This window comes from Heterodontus francisci, chromosome 42 (assembly GCF_036365525.1).
Source record: "Heterodontus francisci isolate sHetFra1 chromosome 42, sHetFra1.hap1, whole genome shotgun sequence".
In the NCBI taxonomy this organism is placed as follows: Eukaryota; Metazoa; Chordata; class Chondrichthyes; order Heterodontiformes; family Heterodontidae; genus Heterodontus; species Heterodontus francisci.
In genome coordinates, this window is record NC_090412.1 from 15,129,004 (window position 1) to 15,156,211 (window position 27,208).

General features: G+C 40.9%; 1 protein-coding gene across 2 annotated transcripts in view; it reads left to right on the forward strand.

Annotated features, from left to right (window-relative positions):
* The window catches only part of LOC137355464 (vinculin), a 137,898-nt gene that overhangs the window by 93,005 nt on the left and 17,685 nt on the right, over window positions 1-27,208 (forward strand). For both annotated transcript variants that reach the window (XM_068020611.1, XM_068020612.1), the window contains 7 exons: window positions 807-1,006; window positions 8,475-8,603; window positions 9,495-9,644; window positions 10,163-10,271; window positions 12,008-12,310; window positions 17,458-17,582; window positions 18,477-18,662. In XM_068020611.1, coding sequence (XP_067876712.1) covers window positions 807-1,006; window positions 8,475-8,603; window positions 9,495-9,644; window positions 10,163-10,271; window positions 12,008-12,310; window positions 17,458-17,582; window positions 18,477-18,662 — 1,202 coding nt within the window. The remainder of the gene's footprint in view (window positions 1-806; window positions 1,007-8,474; window positions 8,604-9,494; window positions 9,645-10,162; window positions 10,272-12,007; window positions 12,311-17,457; window positions 17,583-18,476; window positions 18,663-27,208) is intronic.

The following is a 27,208-nucleotide window of genomic DNA, read 5'->3' on the forward strand; positions in this document are numbered from 1 at the left end:
TATAACTTGGCCATCTCCACCCGCATCTGTTGGTAAATTAACATGATTCAAGGAATTAAATATGGTGAAACTTTGTACTTGCTGTAATTAAATGTAAAATTCCTGTCTGAAGTCAAATTTACACTCTACTGCTGACACTTCATCTTGAACTTTGAGCTCTGCTAAAAATGCTGACACTATAAAACTCTATTGGCTGGAGAATAACAGAACTGAGTTGGGGCAAGTTTTAGATATGGAGTGTACACAGAAAAAATATAACATATTGCCATTCTGTAGAAAGGGAATGAAAATATGGAGGCAAGTACTTTGAGTATTTTTTTGCCCCTTTTATTCATCATACAGATATTGTGGAAAAACAGTTGTTTTAAAGAAATAAATCTTTACCTGCTAATGTTTTCTATCAAGACCTGTTGTTTTGGGTGGTCTTTGGCTCATCGTAATCCTGTTGGATTGCCTCTTTTATTTTGGTAAAATATTTTCTCCCTTCCCACCTTCAGCTCAAGCTGTACAATTTCCTCAGCTGTGAGGATGAGCAAACTTGTACCAAAGCCTGTGCCAATGTTGCTTATTCTAGCCATTGAAAGGTGAGAAAGAACATACTGGACTCAACTTACCTTTGTTTCCCCACCCCTCCATCCTTTTCCAGCTTTGTCCCCATAGTAATGAAGTTGTTGGCTTCCACTCAGCACTTCTCAGTGATACAAATTTGGATGTCAAAACGTCTGAAACTAGTGATGTGCCACCATTTGGGCCTTTTAGAACTTGATACTTGATTTAATTTAAGGATTTTTGTTGCTTTTCTTTAGGCCAGGCAGCTATCCGTGGACTTGTTGCCGAGGGCCGTCGACTGGCAAATGCAATGATGGGACCTTACCGTCAGGAACTGACTGGAAAGTGTGACAGAGTAGAACAGCTAGCTGGGCAACTTGCAGAGTTGGCAGCTCAGGGTGAAGGGGACAGTCCTCAGGCCAGAGCAATTGCTGCACAACTGCAGGACACACTAAAGGTAGGAGCATTTGCAATGTAACTTGCCCATTTTGATTTATTGGATGCAAAAGCAAAACACTGCAGATGTTGAAAATCTGAAATCAAAGCAGAAAATGCTGGAAATGCTCAGCAGCCTTGGCAGCATCTGTGGAGAGAAGAACAGAGTTAACATTTCAGGTTGGTGACATTTTGTCAATGGTTCTGATGGAAAGTCGTCAACCTCAAACGTTAACTCTGTTTCTCTCTCAGCAGATGCTGCCAAGCCTGCTGAGTATTTCCAGCGTTTTCTGTTTTGATTTACTGAATTTATTTTTGTAGGCACATTAAAGCAGTTTATCTCATTCACCATGCATTTTGTAACCTTCGTATAATTCTTGGCAGTTTTAATACCAAAGTAACTTCAATGTTTGACCTTAATCTTTAAGGTTTGTGTGAGAAAAGCTCTTGCTGGAAGTAATTCAATTTGATTAATGGATAAACAAATCCTTATATGGGGAGCATTCGCCTGTAGCATTGATAGTAAAAATTACTTTCTGCACCAGACTGTCGAAGCTATCAGACTGCAAACTGTCATTTTTGTATGCAGATCAACAGTGTTGGGGAGCTGAATTCTACCGGCCCCTCGACACCATGAGTCGTGACGTGGGGGCTGGTAAAATTCTGCAGAGAGAGGCCAGCTTCAACCTGCGACATCGAGAAGGACCCAGTGCATATTATCAATGACGGGGAGACCTTGGTGCGGCCTCCCCGCCGCTTGGTGGCGGGCCCTTCCTACAAATACGCAAATTGTACCAAATAAGATGCAAATAAACTTACCTGCAGGCAGCGGCCATCCCACACTGATTTTACGGCTGCCATTTGTCCTTCGCATGCCTTCAGTTCCGAGGTGAGAACCTGATGGGGAGGGGGGAGAAATAAAATTTTCAGGGAGGGAGGAGTGGGGAAATCAATTTTTGTTGGCTGTGGGGATGGTGGGAACAGGTTATAGGCCAAATGTTAGACAGTTGGGGGGTAAACTTACCTGGGAGCATAGTGGGCTGGCGGCTGCTGGACCTGCATGGAACCTGATCCAAAGCAGCGGCTGTAAATGAAGAGCGGGGCTCGAGGTCCTCTTTCACTTACCTGGAAGCAGAGCGGGCTGGCAGACCTGCGTGGAACCTGATCTGGAGCAGCGGCACACTCCCTGTGTCTCTCAGCATGTGCTGAGACTCGAAAAAGAGGGAAAAAATACTTAGTGACATCACTGGAATTCTGCAAGGTGACTGGTTGGGTAAGTAACAGCTGTTAGTGCATTTAAATTGCTTTAAAAAGGGGAAAGTTTTTTTTAAAAAACCTCAAGTGATAAGGTGAGTACTACTACTTAAATTGGAGTAATTTATTAAGGACTTAAGATTGTAGCGGGTAGTATTTGGAGTAGAACAAGACCCGTAGTGTAATTAATATTTTTTAAAGGGAGTAACTAAATTAATTTAAAGGTAAGTCATGTCAGGAGAGCTCAGCCCCGTGGTATGCTCCTCCTGCACTATGTGGGAAATCAGGGATGCTTCCAGTGTCCCTGACAACCATGTGTGCAGGAAGTGTATCCATCTGCAGCTACTGACTACCCGCATTACGGAGCTAGAGCTGCAGGTGGATTCACTGTGGAGCATCCGTGATGCTGAGGACGTCGTGGATAGCACGTTTAGAGAGATGGTCACACCGCAGGTAATGGCAGTACAGGCAGAAAAGGGATGGGTGACCACCAGATGGAGTAGTAGGCGCAGGCAGGTAGTACAGGAGTCCCCTGTGGCCATCCCCCTCTCAAACAGATATACCGCTTTGGATACTGTTGGGGGGGATGGCCTCCCAGGGGAAAACAGCAACAGCCAGGTCCGTGGCACCAAGGGTGGCTCTGTTGCACAGAAGGGGGAAAAAGGAGTGGAAGAGCTATAGTGATAGGCGATTCTATTGTAAGGGGTACAGATAGGCGTTTCTTTGGCCGCAAACGTAACTCCAGGATGCTATGTTGCCTCCCTGGTGCTAGGGTCAAGGATGTCACGGAACGGCTGCAGGGCATTCTGAAGGAGGAGGGTGAGCAGCCAGAGGTCGTGGTACACATTGGTACCAACGACATAGGTAGAAAAAGGGATGAGGTCCTGCAACAAGAATTTAGGGAGCTAGGTAGCAGATTAAAAAACAGGACCTCTAAGGTTGTACTCTCTGGATTACTCCCGGTGCCACATGCTAGTGAGTTTAGAAATAGGAGGCTGGAGCAGATGAATGCGTGGCTGAGGAGATGGTGCAGGAGGGAGGGCTTTAGTTACTTGGATCACTGGGTCTGTTTCTGGCAAAGGTTGCACCTGAACTGGAGTGGGACAAGCATCCTTGCTGGGAGATTTGCTAGTTCTGTTGGGGGGGGGCGGGGTTTAAATTAATTTGGCAGGGGGATGGGATACAGAGTGGAGGTACAGTAGGGGGTAATATAGAACAGAAAGTGAGTCTGCCTGGAAGGCAGAGCAAATATAGACCTGGTAAGGCACAAGGGAAAAATGCAAGGTTGGATTGCATCTATTTCAATGCAAGGAGTCTTGCTAGTAAGGCAGATGAATTGAGGGTGTTGATTAGCACATGAGATTATGATATTATTACTATCACAGAGACACGGTTGAAGGAGGGACAGGACTGGCAGCTCAATATTCCAGGGTATAGAATCTTCAGGCGCGACAGGGGAGGGGATAAAAGAGGAGGTGGCATTGCACTGTTGATGAAGGAGTCAATTACTGCAGTAAGGAGGGATGACCTTTTAGAAGGTTCCTCAAATGAGGCCATTTGGGTAGAACTTAAAAACAAAAAGGGGCAATCACTTGGCTGGGTGTCTACTACAGGCTTCCAAACAGTTAGGAAGAGATAGAGGAGCAGATATGTAGGCAAACCTCAGAGAGGTGTGAAAATAATAGGGTAATAATGGTAGGGGATTTCAACTTCCCCAAAATTAACTGGGATTGTCTTAGTGCAAAAGGCTTAAAAGGGATGGAATTCTCAAAATGCATACAGGAGAGCTTTCTGAGCCAGTATGTAGAAAGTCCTACAAGGGAAGGGGCAGTACTGGACCTAATCTTAGGGAATGAAGCCGGTCAAGTGGTAGAAGTGCCAGTGGGGGAGCATTTCGGGGTTAGTGACCATAACTCTAAGATTTATGGTAGTTATGGAAAAGGACAAAGATAGACCAGAAATAAAGGTACTGAATTGGGGGAAGGACGATTTCAATATGATAAAACAGGATCTGGCCAAAGTGGACTGGGAGCAGCTACTTGTAGGAAAGTCTACATCACATCAGTGAGAGTCCAGAGCCAACATGTACCCGTTAAGGTGAAGGGTAGGACTAACAGGCCCAGGGAACCCTGGATGTCTATGGATATTGAGCATTGGATCAGGAAAAAAAAGGAGGCTTACGGCAGATCCCAAGCGCTGAAAACAGCGGAGGCACTAGAGGAGTATAGAAAGTGCTGGGTGGCACTTAAAAAAGTAAGTAGGAGAGCAAAGAGGGGGCATGAAAAAACACTGGCGAGCAAGATAAAGGAAAATCTCAAGGCGCTTTATAAGTATATTAAGGGTAAGAGGATAACCAGGGCAAGAGTAGGGCCCATTAGAGACCAACGTGGCAATCTTTGTGTGGAGTCGGAGGACATAGATGAGGTTTTAAATGATTACTTTTCAAAGGTGTTCACTATGGAGAAGGACGATGTAGGTGTAGAGATCAGGGCGGGGGATTGCGATATACTTGAATATATTAGCATTGAAAGGGAGGAAATATTAGCTGTTTTAGCGGGCTTAAAAGTGGCTAAATCCTCAGGCCCAGATGAGATGTATCCCAGGTTGTTATGTGAGGCAAGGGAGGAGATAGCAGGGGCTTTGACACAAATTTTCAAATCCTCTCTGGCCACAGGAGAGAGGCCTGGAAGACAGCAAATGTGGTACCATTATTCAAGAAGGGTAGTAGGGATAAACCAGGTAATTACAGGCCGGTGAGTCTAACATCAATGGTAGGGAAGATATTGGAAAAAATTCTGAGGGACAGGATTAATCTCCACTTGGAGAGGCAGGGATTAATCAGGGATAGTCAGAATGGCTTTGTCAAGGGGAGATCGTGTCTAACTAATTTGATTGAATTTTTCAAGGAGGTGACTATATGTGTAGATGACGGTAAAGCAGTAGATCTAATGTACATGGATTTTGATAAGGTCCCGCATGGGAGGTTGGTTAAGAAGGTAAGAGCCCATGGGATCCAGGGCAATTTGGCAAATTGGATCCAAAATTGGCTTAGTGGCAGGAGGCAGAGGGTAATGGTCGAGGGCTGTTTTAGTGATTGGAAGCCTGTGACCAGTGGTGTACCACAGGGATTGGTGCTGGGACCCTTGCTGTTTGTAGTGTACATTAATGATTTAGACGTGAATATAGGAGGTATGGTCAGTAAGTTTGCAAATGACTGGAAAATTGGTGGTGTTGTAAATAGTGAGGAAGAAAGCCTTAGATTACAAGGAGATATAGATGGGCTGGTAAGATGGGCGGAGCAGTGGCAAATGGAATCTAATCCTGAAAAGTGTGAGGTAATGCATTTTGGGAGGACTAACAAGGTAAGGGAATACACAGTGGATGGTAGGACCCTAGGAAGTACAGAAAGTCAGAGGACCTTGGTGTACTTGTCCACAGATCACTGAAGGCAGCAGCACAGGTAGATAATGTGGTTAGGAAGGCATATGGGATACTTGCCTTTATTAGTCGAGGCATAGAATATAAGAGCAGGGAGGTTATGATGGAGCTATGTAAAACGCTAGTTAGGCCACAGCTGGAGTACCGTGTACAGTTCTGGTCACCACACTATAGGAAGGATGTGATTGCACTGGTGAGGGTGCAGAGGAGATTCACTAGGATGTTGCCTGGGCTGGAGACTGAAAAGGCGAGGGTTGTTTTCCTTGGAGCAGAGCAGGCTGAGTGGGGCACCTGATCAAGGTCTACAAGATTATGAGGGGCATTGATAGGTTAGATAGGAAGAAACTTTTTCCCTTAGCGGAGAGGTCAGGAACCAGGGGGCATAGATTTAGGGTAAGGGGCAGGAGGTTTAGGGGAGATTTGAGGAGACAGTTTTTCACCCAGAGGGTGGTTGGAATTTGGAACGCACTGCCTGAAGAGGTGGTGGAGGCAGGAACCCTCACAACATTTAAGAAGTATTTAGATGAGCACTTGAAACACCATAGCATACAGGGCTAAGGGCCAAGTGCAGGAATATGGGATTAGAATAGTTGGGTGCTGTATGGCTGGCACAGACACGATGGGCCGAAGGGCCTGTTCTGTGCTGTATGACTCTATGACTCTATGACTCTATAAAGTGCAGGTAGGAAAAAAAGCATATTTTGGGGAATTGAAATGACCATTGTGGGGTTGGGGAAGGTCCTCCGTATCTTTATTACCTGTTTAATAAAAATGCTGATTACTTTGCCTTTAAAAATTAAAACTTTACCTAAGGGCTTAAAGCCTTTCAAAAATGGCAATGGTGCCTGCACGGTGGCGCCAGACACTGTTGCCGGGGACGTGGTGGCCGACCCCTTAACGTCATCGGGGTGGCTGCTCCACCCCCTCTATTTAAATGAGCCCCTGCGCATAATATCGCGAGGGCTCCTCGGCTGCACTTGCATGTTGGATGGCTGCAGCGTTGAAAGCGTGCTGCCACAGAGCGCAGCGCGCAATTAAAATTCAGCCCGATGTCTCATAATTGTGATAGTGGATTTGCCTTTTACCTAATTAATGTATTTTTAAATTTGAGTCAAGGTAGAAATTATTTTAAAAAAGCTAATTCTTGGATTTGAAATGTGCAGTAAAAGAAACATTTCAAATTTCAAACATTAAATTTGATGCTGTTTCTATTAATCACGATACAGTGTTGTGTTTTTTTTCCACTAGGTGGAATACTATCTCTGTCATAAGTAACCATGCTTTCTTGGAATAAATCCTCTTGCATTACATTCTTTAATTTTTAATGACACAAATTAAGAGTGCATAGTTTTGCATTGAATGCATTGGTGTAAAGTTTAAGGACTATGGAATCTGATCATTTTAATACATTATATGGGGTAAATGAACATTTATTAATGTATTTAGTTTAGTTTTAGTTTAGAGATACAGCACTGAAACAGGCCCTTCGGCCCACCGAGTCTGTGCCGATCATCAACCACCCATTTATACTAATCCTACACTAATTCCATATTCCTACCACATCCCCACCTGTCCCTATATTTCCCTACCACCTACCTATACTACGAGCAATTTATAATGGCCAATTTACCTATCAACCTTCAAGTCTTTTGGCTGTGGGAGGAAACCGGAGCACCCGGAGGAAACCCACGCAGAGACGGGGAGAATTTGCAAACTCCACACAGGCAGTACCCAGAATTGAACCCGGGTCGCTGGAGCTGTGAGGCTGCGGTGCTAACCACTGTGCCGCCCTTAATTGATTGCTTAAGACATGAAAGTTGCTATTTTTAATGAATAAATAATAATTGGTTAATTAGGGAGAAAGGAATTTGGCAGTACGGAATGAACTTCAAAGCTGAGGGAAAGCTCATTGCAAATGTAGCACCTATCTATTTCATAAACTTATGTGTTTGTGTATACCCTTCCTCCCTTTCACTTTCCTGCTCTGTTTTAGGTATGATCTGGTCTCCACTTAACACCTCTAGATAGTAACACTGCTCTGATGGCCAATTCATGATGAGGGAATTGCAGACATGAACGTGCATCTATAATTCGATACAGCAGAACAATGGAACTGAAATACTGTACTAGCCCATAGATTTTGCTTTTATTATAATGTTTCAGAAAGTATCTGCTCAATTTATATTTTACGGTTTACTGTGGCAGTTTCAAATGAGGAGCTTACAATGTGTGGTGTTATTGCATGAACTTGGATCCTACCACTCTATTGCTGTGTGTCGGTGCAGACTGTAAATGTCGCAGGGCCATCTACTCTTCACCCAAACCATCATCATTTTGAGGACCAAGCTTTCACAAATTTCAGTCTAGCCAGAACTTTAAAATCTGCATTCTCTTCTGCAAAATCCCTTCCTTCATCTGTGCTGGCTCCTTATGTCCCAGTGAATCAACTTCAAGATCTTAATTTTTAAGTTCCTTGAAGGCAATATCTCATTTTACTTGATTTGTGTTTTCAGGCAATACAACCCAGCTGACACATTCTCCTTATTTTCCAAATCATTTGGCATCACTATATTTTTGTCTGCCTCTGCACCAAAAGGCTATCTTTTTAAAAACAAGTTTTTAATGCATCCTTACTATTCCCTCTCATCAAATGTATTTACTTTGTGCTTTGCGTCCATCTATTCCCATTGCAAAGTGCCATAAAATGCTAATTTACATGAGGTACATTTCACATGTTCGATGCATGTAATTTCTTTCAGGCAAAATGCAAATACTTTATCACCTTTATTCTCACTTAGGACCTAAAAGGCAAAATGCAAGAGGTCATGACCCAGGAAGTATCCGATGTTTTCAGCGACACTACCACTCCAATTAAGTTGCTTGCTGTAGCAGCCACTGCTCCTCGTGATGCACCAAACAGAGAAGAGGTAAGTGGGAGTAAGGAGATTTTAACTCAAAAAGGAGTGTTTGCTTAGAATATATGTTTGCAATAACAAAATAAGCTCGATGTTTGAAGTAAGTCATGCAGTGCCCAATCACTATTGTATCATCCTGTGTTTATTAAATGAGGTATGAAGGAACCAAAGCAGCATAGTCTGTGCCAAATGCACTCCTAGTTTTAGAATGATTACCCTATGTTAGCAAAAATTTCATTTTTACATACCTCTTACACTTGTGTATTTTGCTATTGAAGACTGCAGTAATAGTTGAAATTGTGATTTTGGTACTTTCGAAAATTTAACTTCTAAATGGTGACCAAATAGTGAGCCTCAATTGTAATTTAATACTTCCAGTTGGTTAGCTTACTAAAAAGTGGCCACGCAAATGAGGGCTGTTACCATGGTAAATTATTTGTTTAATTTGCCAATAAGCAATGCATTGGGGCACGGTATTGTGGAGTGGTGGGATATGGGTTTGCATCTTCAGTATACTATACTGCTGAGTACTTGATCTTGGCCCTGTTGCTGTTAGAAATTGCTGAGGAGAATTAGAGTGATTCCTTCATGGGGAGAGGGCTGTTCCCTTACTGTTTCTCACCCTTTTATGGTTGTTTCACTTCAACGGAGACTTAGCTGTACGTTGCCTTCCAAATCTCTTAGTTGCAGTTAATGCATTATCGAAGCAGACAAGAAATACAGGGGGGAAAAAAAGAGGCTATTTTCCCTCAAGTATTTTATTTTAAATCTGATAAAATATTATGACCAACTAAACCAGTAAATTTTATTTCATGATTATCAAATTAATGAGGAAAATTACATTTGCTTGTAGTTACTTTGTAATCAGTATAAGAAAATAGAAAAATGTTGCTGTATTGGCAGGTGTTTGAAGAGAGAGCAGCTTATTTTGAGAATCATGCTGCCAAACTCGGTGCTACAGCAGAGAAAGCTGCTGCTGTTGGAGCTGCAAACAAAAGCACAGTAGAAGGGATACAGACAGCTGTGAAGTCTGCTCGAGAGTTAACACCACAGGTAGGACTTTATGTTAAACACTCAAAATCAGGATTGTTTTTAAAATAAAGCACTTTATAAAAAAAAAATCTCTTCCTATAACTTTCCCACATTTGCTATGCTTCTGTTTCATTTTACCCACCTGACTGTGTTCTTCATTTTTAACTACAATATTTATAAAGGTTGCTGCTGACTTTGATTCTGACCCAGATGTAGCTAAGTAACTGCTGACTGAGCACTTTATCAATGTGACAAGGTGCCTATTCTTTTCAAGGTGGAATACCCCTTCTAGTGGAATAACTAGAAAATGGATCAAGCCATGTTAATCAGTTGCATGTTGCATTAATTTATTTTTAAAAGATTTTTTGACTTGAAACATTTTATTTACAGCCCTCAACTGTCAGCCACATAGTTCTAAACCTATAATTACAGCTCTGGAAGGGTAAAAGGGGCTAGTGCATTGTCCTCACTGCAGAAATATTCAACTTGCTCCTGCCCCTCCGAATGCTCAGTTTGACTATTACTGAATTACTTGACAGGTGGTTTCAGCTGCTCGCATCTTGTTGAGAAATCCTGGTAATCAGGCTGCCAATGAACATTTTGAAACTATGAAGAACCAGTGGATTGATAACGTTGAGAAAATGACTGGTGAGCAGAAGCATTTGAAAAATTTTGAGTTGTACTGTTCTTGCTTTTAAATCAGCAAAAGTTCATTAAATAACTTTTTTCCCCTGCTTCCTTATGTCACTGGCTACCTCAATCAGTAGCTTCATAAATCAACCTTGTTTTGAGCTTGAAGCTTTCAGTTGCTGAACAATATGTTGGTAAGTGATTAATGACAATAATCTTGGGTCTGGTCAGTTACCTTTGTAGTTTGAAATATTCTCCAATAGCGAAATACTTAAAAAAAAATTAAACCAGCATATCAAATTTAAAGGTAAGTTCATTGTTCCTGCATTCTTAACAGAGAGCAGTGCTTGATAGAATAGTTGTACAGAGAATCTGTGCTACAGTGTTTGTAATCCAATCTCTGACCCATGTTCCCTTCAAGCATGGGCCTCCTGTGAATTTGGTGAAGTTATCAATAGTATTCACTCTAATAGAAATTGTTTCAAATGCTTTTATTTGCCTGCCTGTTTTGCAGAGAAAATTAATCTAATTACATAATTCACCCTTTTCTCCATTATTTGGAAGTTTTTTTCCTACATTTCAAAAAAAAGCTGGTTTCTCCTCCCCTCCCTTACAGAATGCTTGCAGGGTGGGGATTGGGGTCACGAACCCACAGGGCGGCACAGTGGCGCAGTGGTTAGCACCGCAGCCTCACAGCTCCAGGGACCCGGGTTCGATTCCGGGTACTGCCTGTGTGGAGTTTGCAAGTTCTCCCCGTGTCTGCGTGGGTTTCCTCCGGGTGCTCCGGTTTCCTCCCACAAGCCAAAAGACTTGCAGGTTGATAGGTAAATTGGCCATTATAAATTGTCACTAGTATAGGTAGGTGGGAGGGAAATATAGGGACAGGTGGGGATGTTTGGTAGGAATATGGGATTAGTGTAGGATTAGTATAAATGGGTGGTTGATGTTCGGCACAGACTCGGTGGGCCGAAGGGCCTGTTTCAATGCTGTATCTCTAAACTAAAAAAAAACCTTATCACTGCATGCCACAGCATGCTGTGCAGCCCTGTTTGCTAATCTTGCTGTAAAAATGTTTTTTAATGTTGTGGGATGGGCAATATGGTCTTCTGTATTGCTGCTTTTATGGATGACTTGTTGTTACAGCCTATTTTATCTCTAAAATAATTGTGCCTAGTTTGAGCTTTTAATATTAACAAGTGGCAATTTCGTAATCTGAATTTGCAGTGTTTAACAAGTAGATTCCTGGCAGGCTTTGTAAATGTTAATCCATCTATTCCTTCCCCCCAATCTTGTAACTCCTTCTATAGGAATAGTCATTTATGGCACAGAAGGAGGCCATTCAGCCGATCAGGTCCATGCTGGCTCTCCACTGACTGTGTATGTGGATAGTCTGCTCCATGATGGCTTTTATTGTCCCTTCTCCAAGCAGCACTTCTGATGTCAGGAATTCAAACCTGCATCCCTCTACTGCGGTGCTCGATTGCCTGTTTTTCACCAGAATTTAAGAAATTGTACAAATCTTTAAATGTGCTCTTTCTGTGCATATGTTCCTAGATTGTTAGTAAGGTAAATAAAGCTGCATTCTTCCATTTTTGTGCAATGTGTGGTGCCACCTTGTCCCCCAAATTCCAGCTATATCAAACTAAAAACTTCCATTTAAATGAGATGAGTTTCAATAACAGCTTGAAATGCAGAGATATGTTTGCTCAGTTTCATGCAGATAATACTGGGTAATAATGTGTCATATCGTATAGGTTTGGTGGATGAAGCTATTGATACCAGGTCTCTATTGGATGCCTCTGAGGAAGCCATCAAGAAAGATATAGACAAGTGCAAGGTAGCCATGGCCAACGTACAACCTCAAATGTTGGTTGCTGGAGCAACAAGCATTGCACGCCGTGCAAACAGAATTCTTTTGGTTGCCAAAAGGGAAGTTGAAAACTCAGAAGACCCGAAATTCCGTGAATTGGTGAAGGCAGCATCTGATGATCTAAGCAAAACCATCTCACCTATGGTACTGGATGCTAAAGCTGTAGCTGGGAACATTTCAGATCCTGGTAAGGCACACTTAAGTTTCATTGCTCATTTTGCACATTCACTAGATTGTTGAAAGTGCCATTTTCACATATTGAGGATTGTCTGTTTTGTAATACAACCGGTAAAATCAAGAGCAATGCAAACAGTTCATTCTAATATAAGTAAGATTATTCACCCTAGGTCAAGAGTATAAGAAAAAGACCAACTGTTGTCTTTAGCAGTGGTGCTAAAGACCTAGGTTGAGGTGTTTAAGATTAATTTGGTTTGGCTTCAGGCACTGAGTCCCTCTAATTTCCCCCTATCCATAACAACTTGACATGATTTTGTTGAATTTCGATACATTTTTTACATCAGAATTTAACATTTCAGATCCACTTCATCTAGATTCTGTGCAGTTTCTTAAAATTTCATTGATCTAAGTGACGTTTTGGGAAGGAGAAATGAAACCGCCTCCATCAGTGTTGCCTCTTTTACTTCCAAGACTGATACAGTTTTGAACTTGCTGTGTCTTAGAAGCAAGAGTAGCCTGCATTTGAGTTAAATAAAAGTGACTGAACTGAACAGTGGGGTGTGATTTGTAAAAACTAAAGTTCATAGTGAACGTAAGAAATAGGAGCAGGAGTAGGACATTTGGCCCTTTGAGCCTGCTTCACCATTCAGCTAGATCATGGCTGATCTTCAACTTCAACATCATTTTCCTGCACTACCCCCATAATCCCTTGCTATCTTTAATATTTAGAAATCTGTCGATCTCTCTCGTGGCTAAACTCAATGACTGAGCCTCCACAGCCCTCTGGGGTAGAGAATTCCAAAGATTCATCACCCTTTGAGTGAAGAAATTCCTCCTTATCTCAGTCCTAAATGGCCTACCTCTTATTCTGAGACTGTGTCCCCTTATTCTAGACACCTCCAGCCAAGAGAAACATCCTTCCTGCATCTACCCTGTCGAGTCCTGTAAAAAATGTTGTATGCGTCAATGAGATCACCTCTCATTCTTGTAAACTATGGAGAATATAGGCCCAGTCTGCTCAATCTCTCTCTCCTCATAGGACAATCCTGCCATCCCAGGGATCAGTCTGGTGAACCTTTGTTGCACTTCCCCTATGGTAAGCATATCCTTCCTTAGGTAAGGATATCAAAACTGCACACCATACTCCAGGTACGGTTTCACCAAGGCTGTATACAATTGCAGCAAGACTTCTTTACTCCTGTACTCAAATTCTCTTGCAGTAAAGGCCAGCACACCATTTGCCATCCGAATTGCTTGCTGCACCTGCATGTTAACTTTCAGTAACTTATGAACAAGAACACCCAAGTCCCTTTGGACATCAACACTTCCCAATCTCTCTCTATTTAAGAAATACTCTGCATTTCTGTTTTTCCTACCAAAGTGGATAACTTCACATTTTTCCACATTATATTTCATCTGCCCTGTTCTTGCCCAGTCACTTAGCCAGTCCAAAGCCCCTTGAAGCCTCTTTGCATCCTCCTTACAACTCTCATTCCCACCTAATTTTGTGTCATCAGCAAACTTGGAAATATTACATTTGGTCCCTACATCCAAATCATTTATGTAGTATTACGAGGTTTTATTTTTGTACTAAAATCCTAGAATTCTGTGTGTTTTAAAAAATGAGAAAAGGATTTTCAGTTGATTTGGACACTTGCAAATAGCTGGAATTTTTGGATGTTGACTTTGTATACAAGAAAGGAAAAGCAAGCAATTTCAAGCAAACAGCATGGGATTTTGACCTAAGAGCAACACTTTAACTGACCGAGGAGACTCTGGTCTTGTGATTGGCTCAGGAAGACTTCTTGCTTTTACTTTGGACTTTTAAAAATCAGTGAGTTGGACAGAGAGCAGGTATTTGAAACTTAAACCTGACCTACCTGGAGACTAGGGAAAAAGACCTTTCTCTGTAAAGGAGACTTGCATCTCATGAAAAGAAATCCTTGCATTTGAAAGGTGGCAGATACCTATTGCCTCCTGTCTCTGAAGAATTCCTGCATCCAATGTAGTTCCTGTTGCCTCCTGTGTTTTGGAAAATCCTGGAACCTGAAGCAAGCTTCTGCTGTTGTGTTGCTGTGGAGAGTCCTGAGTAGACCGGTTGCTGCACCCCTGCTGAAAGACCTATGTGACGCCTGCTGTAGTCGAATTGCCTTGAACACCTACCCATTAAAGACTGTTCATCAACCTCGCTTGGAGAGACTTCAAGTGGCATCTGACAATTTGACTCTGGGACACCTCACCCAACCCAAGATTTCCTACCAGAATGTGACATGTTGATATATTTTTATTGTTCCTTCTATTCCTAAGAAACTGCTGTAAACCAAAATCATTTTCCCTGGTTAACTGTTTTTTTGAATGCGTGTGTGTGTGTGCATGAGGGCTAAGGAACTAAGGAGCTTTTTTAAAATTCATTCATGGGATGTGGACATCGCTGGCCAGGCCAGCATTTATTGCCCATCCCTAATTGCCCTTGAGAAGGTGGTGGTGAGCTGCCTTCTGGAAACTGCTGCAGTCCATCTGGGGTAGGTACACCCACAGTGCTGTTAGGAAGGGAGTTCCAGGATTTTGACCCAGCGACAGTGAAGGAACGGTGATATAGTTCCAAGCTTTTCATATATATAGCTTTATTAGTAGGGGGATCGAGTTTCGGAGCCAAGAGGTCATGCTGCAGCTGTACAAAACTCTGGTGAGACCGCACCTGGAGTATTGCGTGCAGTTCTGGTCACCGCATTATAGGAAGGATGTGGAAGCTATGGAAAGGGTGCAGAGGAGATTTAAAAGGATGTTGCCTGGTATGGAGGGAAGGTCTTACGAGGAAAGGCTGAGGGACTTGAGGTTGTTTTCGTTGGAGAGAAGGAGGAGGAGAGGTGACTTAATAGAGACATATAAGATAATCAGAGGGTTAGATAGGGTGGATAGTGAGAGTCTTTTTCCTCGGATGGTGATGGCAAACACGAGGGGACATAGCTTCAAGTTGAGGGGTGATAGATATAGGACAGATGTGAGAGGTAGTTTCTTTACTCAGAGAGTAGTAAGGGCGTGGAACGCCCTGCCTGCAGCAGTAGTAGATTCGCCAACTTTAAGGGCATTTAAGTGGTCATTGGATAGATATATGGATGAAAATGGAATAGTGTAGGTCAGATGGTTTCACAGGTCGGCGCAACATTGAGGGCCGAAGGGCCTGTACTGCGCTGTAATGTTGTAATTCTAATTTATCTCATTAGTAGTTAAGACTTATTTCTTTTCTAATTAATAGTTAATGTTGTTGTTTAAAGAAACCTGGTTTGGTTTAATTTATTCTGGGGGACAAATAGAGTGTCTAGTTTAGCTATTCTTCGGTAGGTGGGAAACTTGATTGATATGCTGTGACCTGTGGAGTAGTGGGACTGAATTAACAGTGCATTTCTCCTGCCTTGGTCGTAACAATAGATTGTGAATAGCTGGAGCCCAAGCACTGATCTTTGCGGTACCCCACTAGTCACAGCCTGCCAACCTGAGAATGACCCATTTATTCCTACTCTTTGTTTTCTGTCCATTAACAAATTCACAATCCATGCCAGTATATTACCCCCAATCCCATGTGCTCTAATTTTGCTTACTAACCTCCTGTATGGGACTTTATCGAAAACATTCTGAAAATCCAAATACACCACATCCACTAGTTTCCCCCTTATCCTGCTAGTTACATCCTCAAAAAAAAATCTCCACAAGGCTTGTCAAACATGATTTCCCTTTCATAAATCCATGTTGACTTTGCCCAATCCTACCATTATTTTCTAAGTGTCCAGTTATCGCATCCTTTATAATAGATTCTAGCATTTTCCCTACTACTGATGTCAGGCTAACAGGTCTGTAGTTGCTGTGTTTTCTCTCCCTCTTTTCTAAAATATTGGGGTTATATTTGCTACCTTTCAATCATCAGGAACCTTTCCATAATCTATAGAATTTTGGAAGATGGCCACCAATGCATGCACTATATGTAATAATAGGGTTGATAGGTAAATTGACCATTGTAAAAATTGCCCCTAGTGTAGGTAGGTGGTAGGAGAATTGAGGGAAGGTGGGGATGTGAGAGGGAAAATGTAGAAGTAGTATAAATGGGTGGTTGATGGTTGGCGCGGACTCGTTGGCCGAAGGGCCTGTTTCGGTGCTGTATCTCTCTGTGACTCTATCACTACAGCCACCTCTTTCAACACTCTGGGATGTAGATTGTCAGGTCCAGGGGATTTGTCAACTTTCAGTCCCATTAATTTCTCCAGTACTACCTTTTTACTGATACTAGTTTCTTTCAGTTCCTCATTCTCACTAGTCCCTTGGTTCTCTAGTATTCCTGGGAGGTTTTTAGTATATTCCTCTTTGAAAACAGACACAAAGTATTTGTTTAGTTTCTTTGCCATTTCCTATTCCCCATTTTAAATTCTTCTGTCTCTGCCTGTAGTGGGCATGCATTTGTCTTTGATAATCTTTCCCATTTTACATACCTATATAAGCTTTAACAGTCCATTTTTCTGCTACTCGCTAGTTAACTTTCATATTCTATTTTCTCTTTATCAGTTTCTTAGTCCTCCTTTGTTAAATTCTAAAATGCTCCCAATCTTCAGGCTTACTACTTTTTTGGCAACTTTATAACCCTCTTCCTTTGATCTAATACAATCTTTAACTTCTTTTGTTAGCCATGGTTGGATCACCTTTCCTGCTGCGTTTTTGTGCCTCAAAGGAATGTAAATTTATTGTAAACCATGTATTATTTCTTTTAAAATGCTAGTCATTGCCTGTCTACAGTCATATCTTTTAATGTAGTTTTCCAATCTACCACAGCCAATTTGCCCCTCCTAGTTTCGTATTTTCCTTTGTTTAGACTTAAGATCCTAGTATTGGATTGAACTACATAGAATTTTACACTAAGTTTGAAAGTTATCATATTATGGTTTGTTGATTTGTTATGGTTTTTCAAGTAAAACCATGAGAACAGTTTTGTTTCTAAAATTATCACCCTGTTTTACTTGATGGGGATGAACTTTTCAGATTTTTGTTCTTATCAATTTACTAATGGAACCTTATGTTTGACTTGTGTATTGATCAATAATATGAGTGTTTGTTTATTTAAAGCATCTTGCCAATTTACATTGTTCAGTAATCTGTGATTCTTACCTGTAGGTTTGCAGAAGAACTTCTTAGATTCAGGATATCGAATTTTAGGTGCTGTGGCTAAGGTTCGAGAAGCTTTCCAGCCTCAGGAGCCAGACTTTCCTCCTCCACCACCTGATCTAGATCAACTCCATGTATGATTACATTTAATAATTATTATAACTGAAGAGGATTGATGTTTTGGCTGATTAAAGAAATCAAAAATGTGCAGTCTTATGAAATTTATTGTTGACCCTGAGTCTTTCTGAATGGCAATTGTATAATTTTGCTTCATGATGCAGTCTAGACTGTTTTAGACCTGCACATTTATCTTTTGCTGTAATCATACTGTTAAGTCACCAGTTCTAAAGAAAATGGTGTCACAGTGTACATTGTTGCCACTCAGTGTTTTTAATGGGTTGGTCTGGCATGAGAAACATTACACTTAAACCAGTTTGTTCTTTGTTTAATAATCTTAACTGATTAGGTTATGTTTTCCACCACGCCCTAGTACTTTATTCTAGGGTTGTGTAGCTCAACCCAAGTATGAAAGAAAGACAAAGTTTAAATTTTGGTATAGGGCATTTTCAACAATTCAGTCGAACATAATAGGAAAGTTTCAAAAATTCTTCTTTGTACTTTATTAAACTAGTGCTGAAGAAAAAAACCGATGTGCATTGTGTAAAATTACTTAATGAATATGCTTTGCTTTACTATATATGTACATAATCAAAGATGTATGGCAACATCTGACTGTGTTGGTTAGTTGAGAATTATTCAATGCAGTGTTTGGATTTGCACTGCATTGGAGTAAAACCTCTCGAGAGTTTTGCTTGTTTACTGCTTAAATGTGATCAATTTAAAAATACTAAGTAAGGCAGATTTTAATTCCAGCAGAAGATCATTGCCTTTTGTATAATTATGCTTGTAAAAATAACTTTCTCAGATATCCCTTTTCCTATGCTTTATGTAATTAAAAATTAGAAACATTATGCTAAAGCTTTCTTTATATTGAGCTTTCAAATATGATTTCAATGCACTGTTTGCAGCTTAATGACGAACCAGCTCCTCCCAAACCACCTCTTCCTGAGGGTCAGGTTCCTCCACCAAGACCACCGCCTCCTGAGGAAAAAGATGAGGAATTCCCTGAAATGAAAGCAGGAGAAGTGGTGAATCAGCCTATTATGGAGTCTGCCAGGCAGTTGCATGATGAAGCCAGAAAGTGGTCAAGCAAGGTAAGAGCTTGATTGAACTAAAGAAGTGCAAAGGTTAAAAAGTGAACAGCACAGGAATTTGGCAGTGTTAGAAAAGTATTTATTTAAATGCAAGGAGTATAGCAAGTAAAGCTGATGAGCTGAGGGCACACATAGACACAAGGCAGCATGATACCATTGCTGTAATCGAAACTTGGCTTAAAGAGGGGCAAAAATGGCCGCTGAACATCCCTGGATATAGAGTTTTCAGGCAGGATAGAGAAGGATAAAAAAAGGAGGGGGTGCAGTATTATTGGTTAAAGAATCAATTACAGCTGTGAGGAGGGTTGATATGCTAAATGAATCATCAAATGAAAAATAAAAAAAGGGGCGGCCCCACTACCAGGAGTGTACTATAGACCCCCAAATAGTGAGAGGGAGATAGAAGAACAAATATGTCGACAAATTTGAGTGCAAAAATAAGAGGGCAATAATAGTTGGGAATTTGAACTATCCTAATATCAACTGGGATACAAACAGTGTGAACGACACAGAGGGCACAAAATGCTTGAATTGCATTCAAGAGAACTTTTTTAGCCAACACTTAACAAGCCCAACGAGAGGGGGCGCAATTCTAGATTTCGTCTTCAGAAATGAAGCTGGGCAAGTGGATGAAGTAGCGGTGGGTGACCATTTTGGAGATGGTGACCGTATTCCAGTTATATTTAGCATTATTATCGAAAAGACCAACGATAGAACAGGAGTAAAAGTTCTAAATTGGGGCAAGGCAAATTTTACATAGCTGAGGGGTGATCTGGCGAAAGTGGACCGGATACAGCTACTTGAAGGAAAATCAGTGGCAAACCAGTGGGAGGCATTCAAAAGCGAGATTCTACGGGCAGCGTGTAGACATGCCCCACAAAGAAAAAGGGTGGTACTGCCAAATCTAGAGCCCCCTGATTATCTAAAAGCAGGGTAAGATAAAGCAGAAAAAAGAAAGTTTATGACAGTCACAAAAAACTTAATACTTTAGAAAACCTAGAGGAGTATAGAAAATGCAGGGGTGAAGTAAAAAAGGAAATTAGGAAAGCAAAGGGAGGACATGAAAAAATATTGGCAGGGAAAATCCAAAGATGTTTTATCAGTACATTAAGAGCAAGAGGATAACCAAGGAAAGGGTAGGGCCTATCAAAGATGTACAAAGTAACTTATGTATGGATGCAGAAAATGTGGGCAGGGTTCTTAATGAGTACTTTGACTCTCTTCACAAAGGAGAGGGATGATGCAGACATTGTAGTTAAAGAGGAGGAATGTGAAATATTAGATACATTAAGCATAATGAGAGAGGAACACTAGAGGCTCTGACATCCTTGAAAATGGATAAATCACCAGGGCTGGATGGATTGTATCCAAGACTGTTAAAGAAAGCCAGGGAGGAAATAGCGGATGCTCTAAGGATCATCTTCAAATCCTCACTAGATACAGGCGAGGTACCAGAGGACTGGAGGTCTGGAAATGTTGAACCATTGTTTAAAAAGGGTGCGAGGGATAGACCAAATAATTATAGGCCAGTCAATCTGACCTCAGTGGTGGGTAAATTATAGAATCAATTCTGAGAGATAGGATAAACTGTCACTTAGAAAGGCATGGATTAATCAGAGGTAGTCAGCATGGATTTGTTAAGGAAAGGTCATGTCTTACTAACTTAATTGAATTTTTTGAGGAAGTAACAAGGAGGATTGATGAGGGTAGTGTAGTGGATGTTGTCTACATGGATTTTAGTAGGGCATTTGACAAGGTCCCACATGGCAGACTGGTCAGAAAAGTAAAAGCCCATGGGATACAGGGGAATGTGGTGAATTGGATCCAAAATTGGCTCAGTGACAGGAAACAAAGAGTAATGGTCAACAGATGTTTTTGCAAATGGAAGGCAGTTTCCAGGGGCGTTCCACAGAGCTCAGTGTTAGGTCCCTTGCTGTTTGTGGTAGATATTAATGATTTAGACTTGAATATGAGAGGCATGATTGGAAAATTTGCAGATGACACAAAAATTGGCCGTGTAGTTGATGGTGGAGGGTAGCTGTAGATTCCAGAATATCAGTGGTTTGGTTGAGTGGGCGGAAAAATTACAAATGGAATTCAATCTGGAGAAGTGTGAGGTAATGCATTTGGGGAGGGCAAACAAAGCAAGGAGAATATTGAGAGGGGTAGAGGAAGTGTGAGATCTTGGAGTGCATGTCCACAGGTCGCTGAAGGTGGCAGGACAGGTAGATAAAGTGTTGAAGAAGGCATAGGGAATGCTTTCCTTTATTGGCCAAAGTATAGAATACAAAAGTGGGATGCAATGTTGGAATATAAAATGCTGGTTAGGCCACAGCTAGAGTATTGCGTACAGTTCTGGTCACCACATTACAAGAAGGACATAATTGCTCTGGTGAGAGTACAGAGGAGATTTACAAGAATGTTGCCAGGGCTGGAAAATTGCAGCTATGAGGAAAGATTGGACAGGCTAGGGTTGTTTTCCTTAGAGCAGAGGAGGCTGAGGGGTGACTTAATTGAGGTGTACAAAATTATGAGGGGTCTAGATAGAGTTGACAGGAAGGACCTGTTTCCCCTAGCGGTGAGGTCAATTACCAGAGGGCACAGATTAAAGGTGGTAGAATTAGAGGGGACATGAGGAAAAACCTTTTTACCCAGAGGGTGGTGGGTGTCTGGAATACACTGCCTGGATTGGTAGTGGAGGCAGAAACTTTCAACTCATTTAAAAGGTACCTGGACTTGCACCTGAAGTTCTGTAACGTGCAAGGCTACGGACCAGGTGCTGGAAGGTGGGATTAGATTGGGCAGCTAGTTTTTTCAGCCGCTGCAGACGCAGTGGGCAGAATGACCTCTTTCTGTGCCGTATCTTTTCTATGGTTCTAAGTCGAAGGCACAAACAAAACTTGTTTAATGGGTTGTGAGCTCAGATGTCTGTATTTCTTGTGTGTATATCCTAATTTCTCATTTCAGTTTCCTATCAGAGTGTTGATGTCCATTTGAAACTCAAGTCATTTCAACTAGTGAAGTTACTTGAATGAACTGTTTCTATAACAGTCTGTTTTGATCCAAAACATATGCTGATTTTATTTTTATCCTTAAAGAATTGTGTTTTATGATATTTTGAGTGTTATTACAATATGGTTGCTTTGTAACTTGCCGATCATTTGTAATTTTATGGTAGATCACAGAGTGAAAACTTTAGAAACGTGGCCACTGAACACAGAAATTATGAAGCATAAACTTTGAATTGTAATTTAAGCTCATTAACAAAATCAACTACAGCATTAGTTGTTTCTGTATGAAATGGGTAAAAACAATGTTTTCCATTGAAGACGATGAAACTTGCATTTTGAGTAATCCATTAACGCAATGCATGATTCCCAGCAAGGGGGCATATCCATGTTTGTTGTTCTCCCTAAACTCACCTGTAGTTATTTGGAAGACATTCTTTTATGGGTGAGAACATGACAATAAAAAAAGAAACAATTTGTTTGGCTCATCCTGCTTGAGTCATTCCTCTTGCAAACTAGACTGACACTGATGGGTATCATGGAGAAATGCAATACCAAGCTGATGAAAGTGTGTTGGCAGTAGTAAGCAACTGTCAATCAGAAAATTAAATGGTCAAATATATTTTCAAAATAACTTGATGAACTTAATGGCAACATTGTCCTGGGCTCATTTTCACTACCTGGTGTAGGGCCAATTATCTGGATGGATAACGTGACAGTTATCTGATCTAGCAATCATCTCTGCACATCTGCTCAGCACTCAATTAAAGTGGCTAGCTTAATCGCTGATTCTATGTGCAGCCCATCTGCATGAATGGTTGATTCATGAAAGGTATTTGAGTCATTGTCTGAACTTGGGGTTGTCCATCAGCAGACTTTTGTGTCACTTGGCAATCACTAATTTTCACTTGACGATTGTTAACATGTTGGACTGGAAACTGGATGCCATGTGAATTTCATTCCTTCCCCTTTATTCGAAGGATTATCCTAAAGCTTTGTTGGAACATATAACAGTTGCTGAAAATCTTTGTTCTCCAGTTACATAGTATGAAGCAATGTCTCACTAACCTTACAGTCTCATGGAAGAATCTTCCCAGCCAGATTCGACTAGCTACAAATTGATAGCTCAGGTTTGAGAGGACTTAATTTCTTGAGGGGTTCTGCTCCACTGTTTGATTTTCAATGGCTTCTAGGATGTTGTCCTCTAATTGTGATTACATCATGAATTCGAAGCAAATTTTTCAGTGATATTCTAACAAGCTATGACTGCCTGAGCCTGAAGATTCTTCTGATCCTGGAATACCTTCAACACCTAGTCACCCTCCATTTGAAACTTAATTTGTTTTTTATGGTAACAATAAAATGTTTACTGCATGTCCCTGGTTCTCTTTTGAAACTCTTCTTCATTTTACCTAGGAAACATGGAAATTGAAGTCCCTCCATTCTCTCCTTGTTTATCCACGAGATTTAATTCTGGTTCTCAATAATTTCATATATCTTCCCTTTGAGCTATTGATATGGTACTCAAGTTCTTGTCATAGAAAATTTCTTTGCTGGTGTCAGTGTCGGCTGCAGGCTGAACTCAATCTGATTCTATATGGTATTTATGCTGTCCCTAAATGTCAACTAGTTTTTTTGGTTTATGGTTATCTATTTAATAAAACAGATAATTCCATGCTGAATTGGGGGATTGTTTCCATATATGGATGCACAGAAGAGCTCTGACATTCTACAAGAACTGTACTAAATCCTTTTTGTAAGTTCTTATAAATGCTTCTGTTGTGAAACCTTTGTCGAATCAAAGTTTAATCGTAGAAATTGTGACACAGAAGGAAGCATTCAGGGTGCTGTATCTGCCACTGTTGGTTGCTGTCTACTCTAATTCCCATTTTTTTCCCATGTCATAGAATCATACAACAGTTACAGCACAAAAGGAGGCCATTTGGCCCATGTCTGTGCTGGCTCTCTGAAGGAACAATTCACCTAGTGCTACTCCACTGTCTTCTCCCTGTAGCCCTGCACATTCTTCCTTTTCAGATAATAATCCAATTCCCTCTTGAATGCCTCGATTGAGCCTGCCTCTATCACATTTTCTGGCAGGGCATTCCAGATCCTGACTACTCACAGCGTGAAAGATTTTTCTTAAGTCACCATTGCTTCTTTTGCCAATTACCTTTATATCTGTGCCTTCTGGTTTTCGATCCCTCCACCAACGGGAAAGGTTCTTCCTATGTACTCTTGTCTATCTTTTCAAACACTGCCCAGTTTTCATTTTTTTTTCCGCTTGACTTTGTGGGATATATTTATCACCTTTTAGGCGCTAGCCTTAGCTCAGCGGTCGCATTTGCGTTTTCAAAATTAGTGGGGCGGGGTTCAAACTCCACTGCAAGGACAAGAACATGATATAAACTGATAGTCCAATCTAGTACTGAGGGAGTGCTGCACTGTTGAACGTGCCATCTTTTGAAAAAGACATTAAACCAAGGCTCTGTCTGTCCTTTTCAAATGGATGTGAAAGATCCAGTGGCATTATTTGAAGAAGAGCTGGGCAAGTTCTCCTGGTGTTCTGGCCGACATTTAACCATCAACCAAAATCATTGGAAAGCAGATTATTTGTTAGGTATTTTGTTGCTTTTTGTGGGATTTTGCTGCATGCATTTGCCAGCCACATTTCCCTACATTGCAACAGTAACTACAATCAAAAATATCTCATTTTCTGTGAAGCACTTTGAGATGACTCGAGGTCATAAAGGTGCTACAGAAATACAATCCTCCTGCACCCTTCCTTCAGGTAACTTGAAGTCTGGTGATAGCATTTGGAAAGCCAGAGTAATTCATGGACCTTCATAAAACACTATTTCAGTCTAGGGTGCAAATTGTTAATTTGGCAGATCTGGCCCAGAGTGCTCCTGCACAAAGGACTCACTGTATCATTTTGGCAGCAGTACTTTGTCAGCCCCTATCGTGTGAATAGGAAATTGGTAGTAAATACAGGAAAAATTACTTTATAGGGTTGGAAGCATTTTCCACACACCATACTCCCATTCTGTCTGCCTGTTTGTTTGATGTAGTTTCATTGCTGTTTCTTTGGAGAAAAGGAAAGGGTTTGTGAAAACAAGTATTTCTTGAATAGGATAGGATCTTTTATACTATATGGAAGTGGATTGGGAGGATAATGTCAATGTCCTGACTCTCGAATGTCTTAGATAGCAAAAATGTCTCAATCTGTGAAGCATGTGTGCATGTTCTCCTCCCTGAAAAATAGAATATTTCTGTTCTTTCTTAACTGATCTTTGTGTGAAAGGTGCCACTATGCAAAGAATGAATATGACCGTATAAGGTAGGTTATCTTTCCTTTTCTGTAATCTCGCTTGAAGTTGGGGGAGCTTTTGTGCACAATCCTTATCCAGCCAAAAAATATGAGGAATGATCAATGTATACAAATCTTAGCGGGCCTTTATTGACCCAGAAATTGAGACCATGAACTTTTGAGTATTAGTTTCAAGGTTAATAATTTAATAATAATCATACTTGCAATGCAGTGTGGATTGTAAATAGCTTTGCACAAAGCTACCATTAACTATTTCCCTATTGTAAAAAAAAAATTGTATGAACAGAGATGGATAATGTTTTATCAACAACTAATTGATATTATTTGCAATTTTAACTCATTTGGTGGTTGAATCTACCCATTTAAACAATCCTAAGTAGAGATAAATAGTCGAATAGCTAAAGGAGGTTCCATTAATCCGGATTTTATGAATGTGTTATTCAGATTCAAAATAAATATAAAATTAATGATGGTGTGATTAAAATTGGCAGTTTCGCTGTTCTGAAGTAGTATAATGAATGTGTGTTCTAATTTGATGTAGTATTCAAGTTTTTTTTTGGCTTCTGAAAATGTTTCCTGCAAATCCATCTTGCTAGTTTCTGGCTCTAACCCTGCACCCTGGTTGGACAACCAGCCATGTCCTGGAGTAATAAAGCTGCTTTGACTTGTGTATCTGAGTACAAGCTTGCCTTGTTTCTGAATTTTCATTGTCTGGTGTGTCCTCTTGATGCTGCGACAGCTCGAGAGAGATTTAGTGTACTTCCTACAAGACAAATAACTAATTGATTGTTAGACAGCTAAGATTTAAGGAGCTGTTCATAAGCAGGATGGTGAGCAGCACAATTCCACGGTTAAAAAGTGAGTGCTTTGCTATTGACCTCCTGTCCAAAACATGGGCGTGAACCCCACCCCATTGAATGGTGGTTCTACTAGTTAGAGGTACAATTTCACTGCATCTCCTTGTTTCTTTGCAACCCAATCATGCCAGGTACTAAGCCCTGAATACATGGGTATTGGCTGTCATACCCAGTCTCCAGATTACACTTCCTGGCAGCTTGTCGTGCCAAGTCTGAGTTTCCTCATGAGCTATAAAACTGATCACCTACCTTGGCTGTGGTTGATGGGCCAACACAGGGCAACTTGCATTGTGCCACTACCTTGGTTCTCTAGATGTCCAAGTCAATTGTTGGTCTACTTATCACTAACTGCTTAAGCCATGCCCTCATGAGGCAAAGAGATACACCTACTGTGAGGCTCACTCCCCATCAAGGGTATACAGTGTTGGGTTAGTGTAATCACAGCCTAACTGCAACCATTTTTCATCATTTTGCAATAAATTTACTTCACTGCTTGATCCTGAGCTGGAACTATCAGGTTGACTGGTGGAAATCTTTGTTCTGCATGCCTAGGATTTCTGAACCATGAAAGTGAAATGTTTGGGCACTTATGCTGCAAATGTAGCTGCATTACAGAAAGTAGTACTTTTATTAACAAAAAAAATACTGATTAGAGTTGGAAAGATAAAAGTCCTATTTCTCATCAAAGTCTGATATTTGCAAATCTAACCTTGGTTGGCTTAAGAGAACTAACTACAAACCATTGCATAAAATTATTCTCTTTCTCCTCCTGTTCTTTCCCCGCTCCCTGGTCCATCTTGTGTTTTCTGAGCTTAAAAATAGGACAGTAGATTTTTAATTCTGAATAATGGAATATCCAACTTTCTTATATGAATGGAACTTTTTTTTTGCTTTTAAATAAGTAAATAACCTCTAATTAAATTCATGTACTTCAATAATTTACCTGGGATAATAGACCAAAAGGTGAGTTGGGATGCCTGTACTGGGGTGCAGTTTTTTCTATTTAAACTTTGGTCAAATTCCCTCCTTCTAAAATGTTGAGATAAATATTGTAAGGAATATGTCACTGTCTGGGGAAGACTGCTTCTCTATTGCCCCGATATTAACAGGGAAGTGGGAGAGTGTGGAGGATCCCAATAGTGGGTGATAAATCCAGCAAGCTGAGGATGTAGAGATCCCGTCATCTTATGGGCAGGGTCTCATTTAAATAATTTTGAGCTGACAGCCAGCCACATTAACTTCATACAGAAGGGAAGGCTGCAAACTCTGGGCTGCTTTCGGACCCGTGGAATGGGGAAGGCTGAAAGTTTGGGACTGGGGGAGTCTGAAGACTTCTTATGAGGCCTTAGG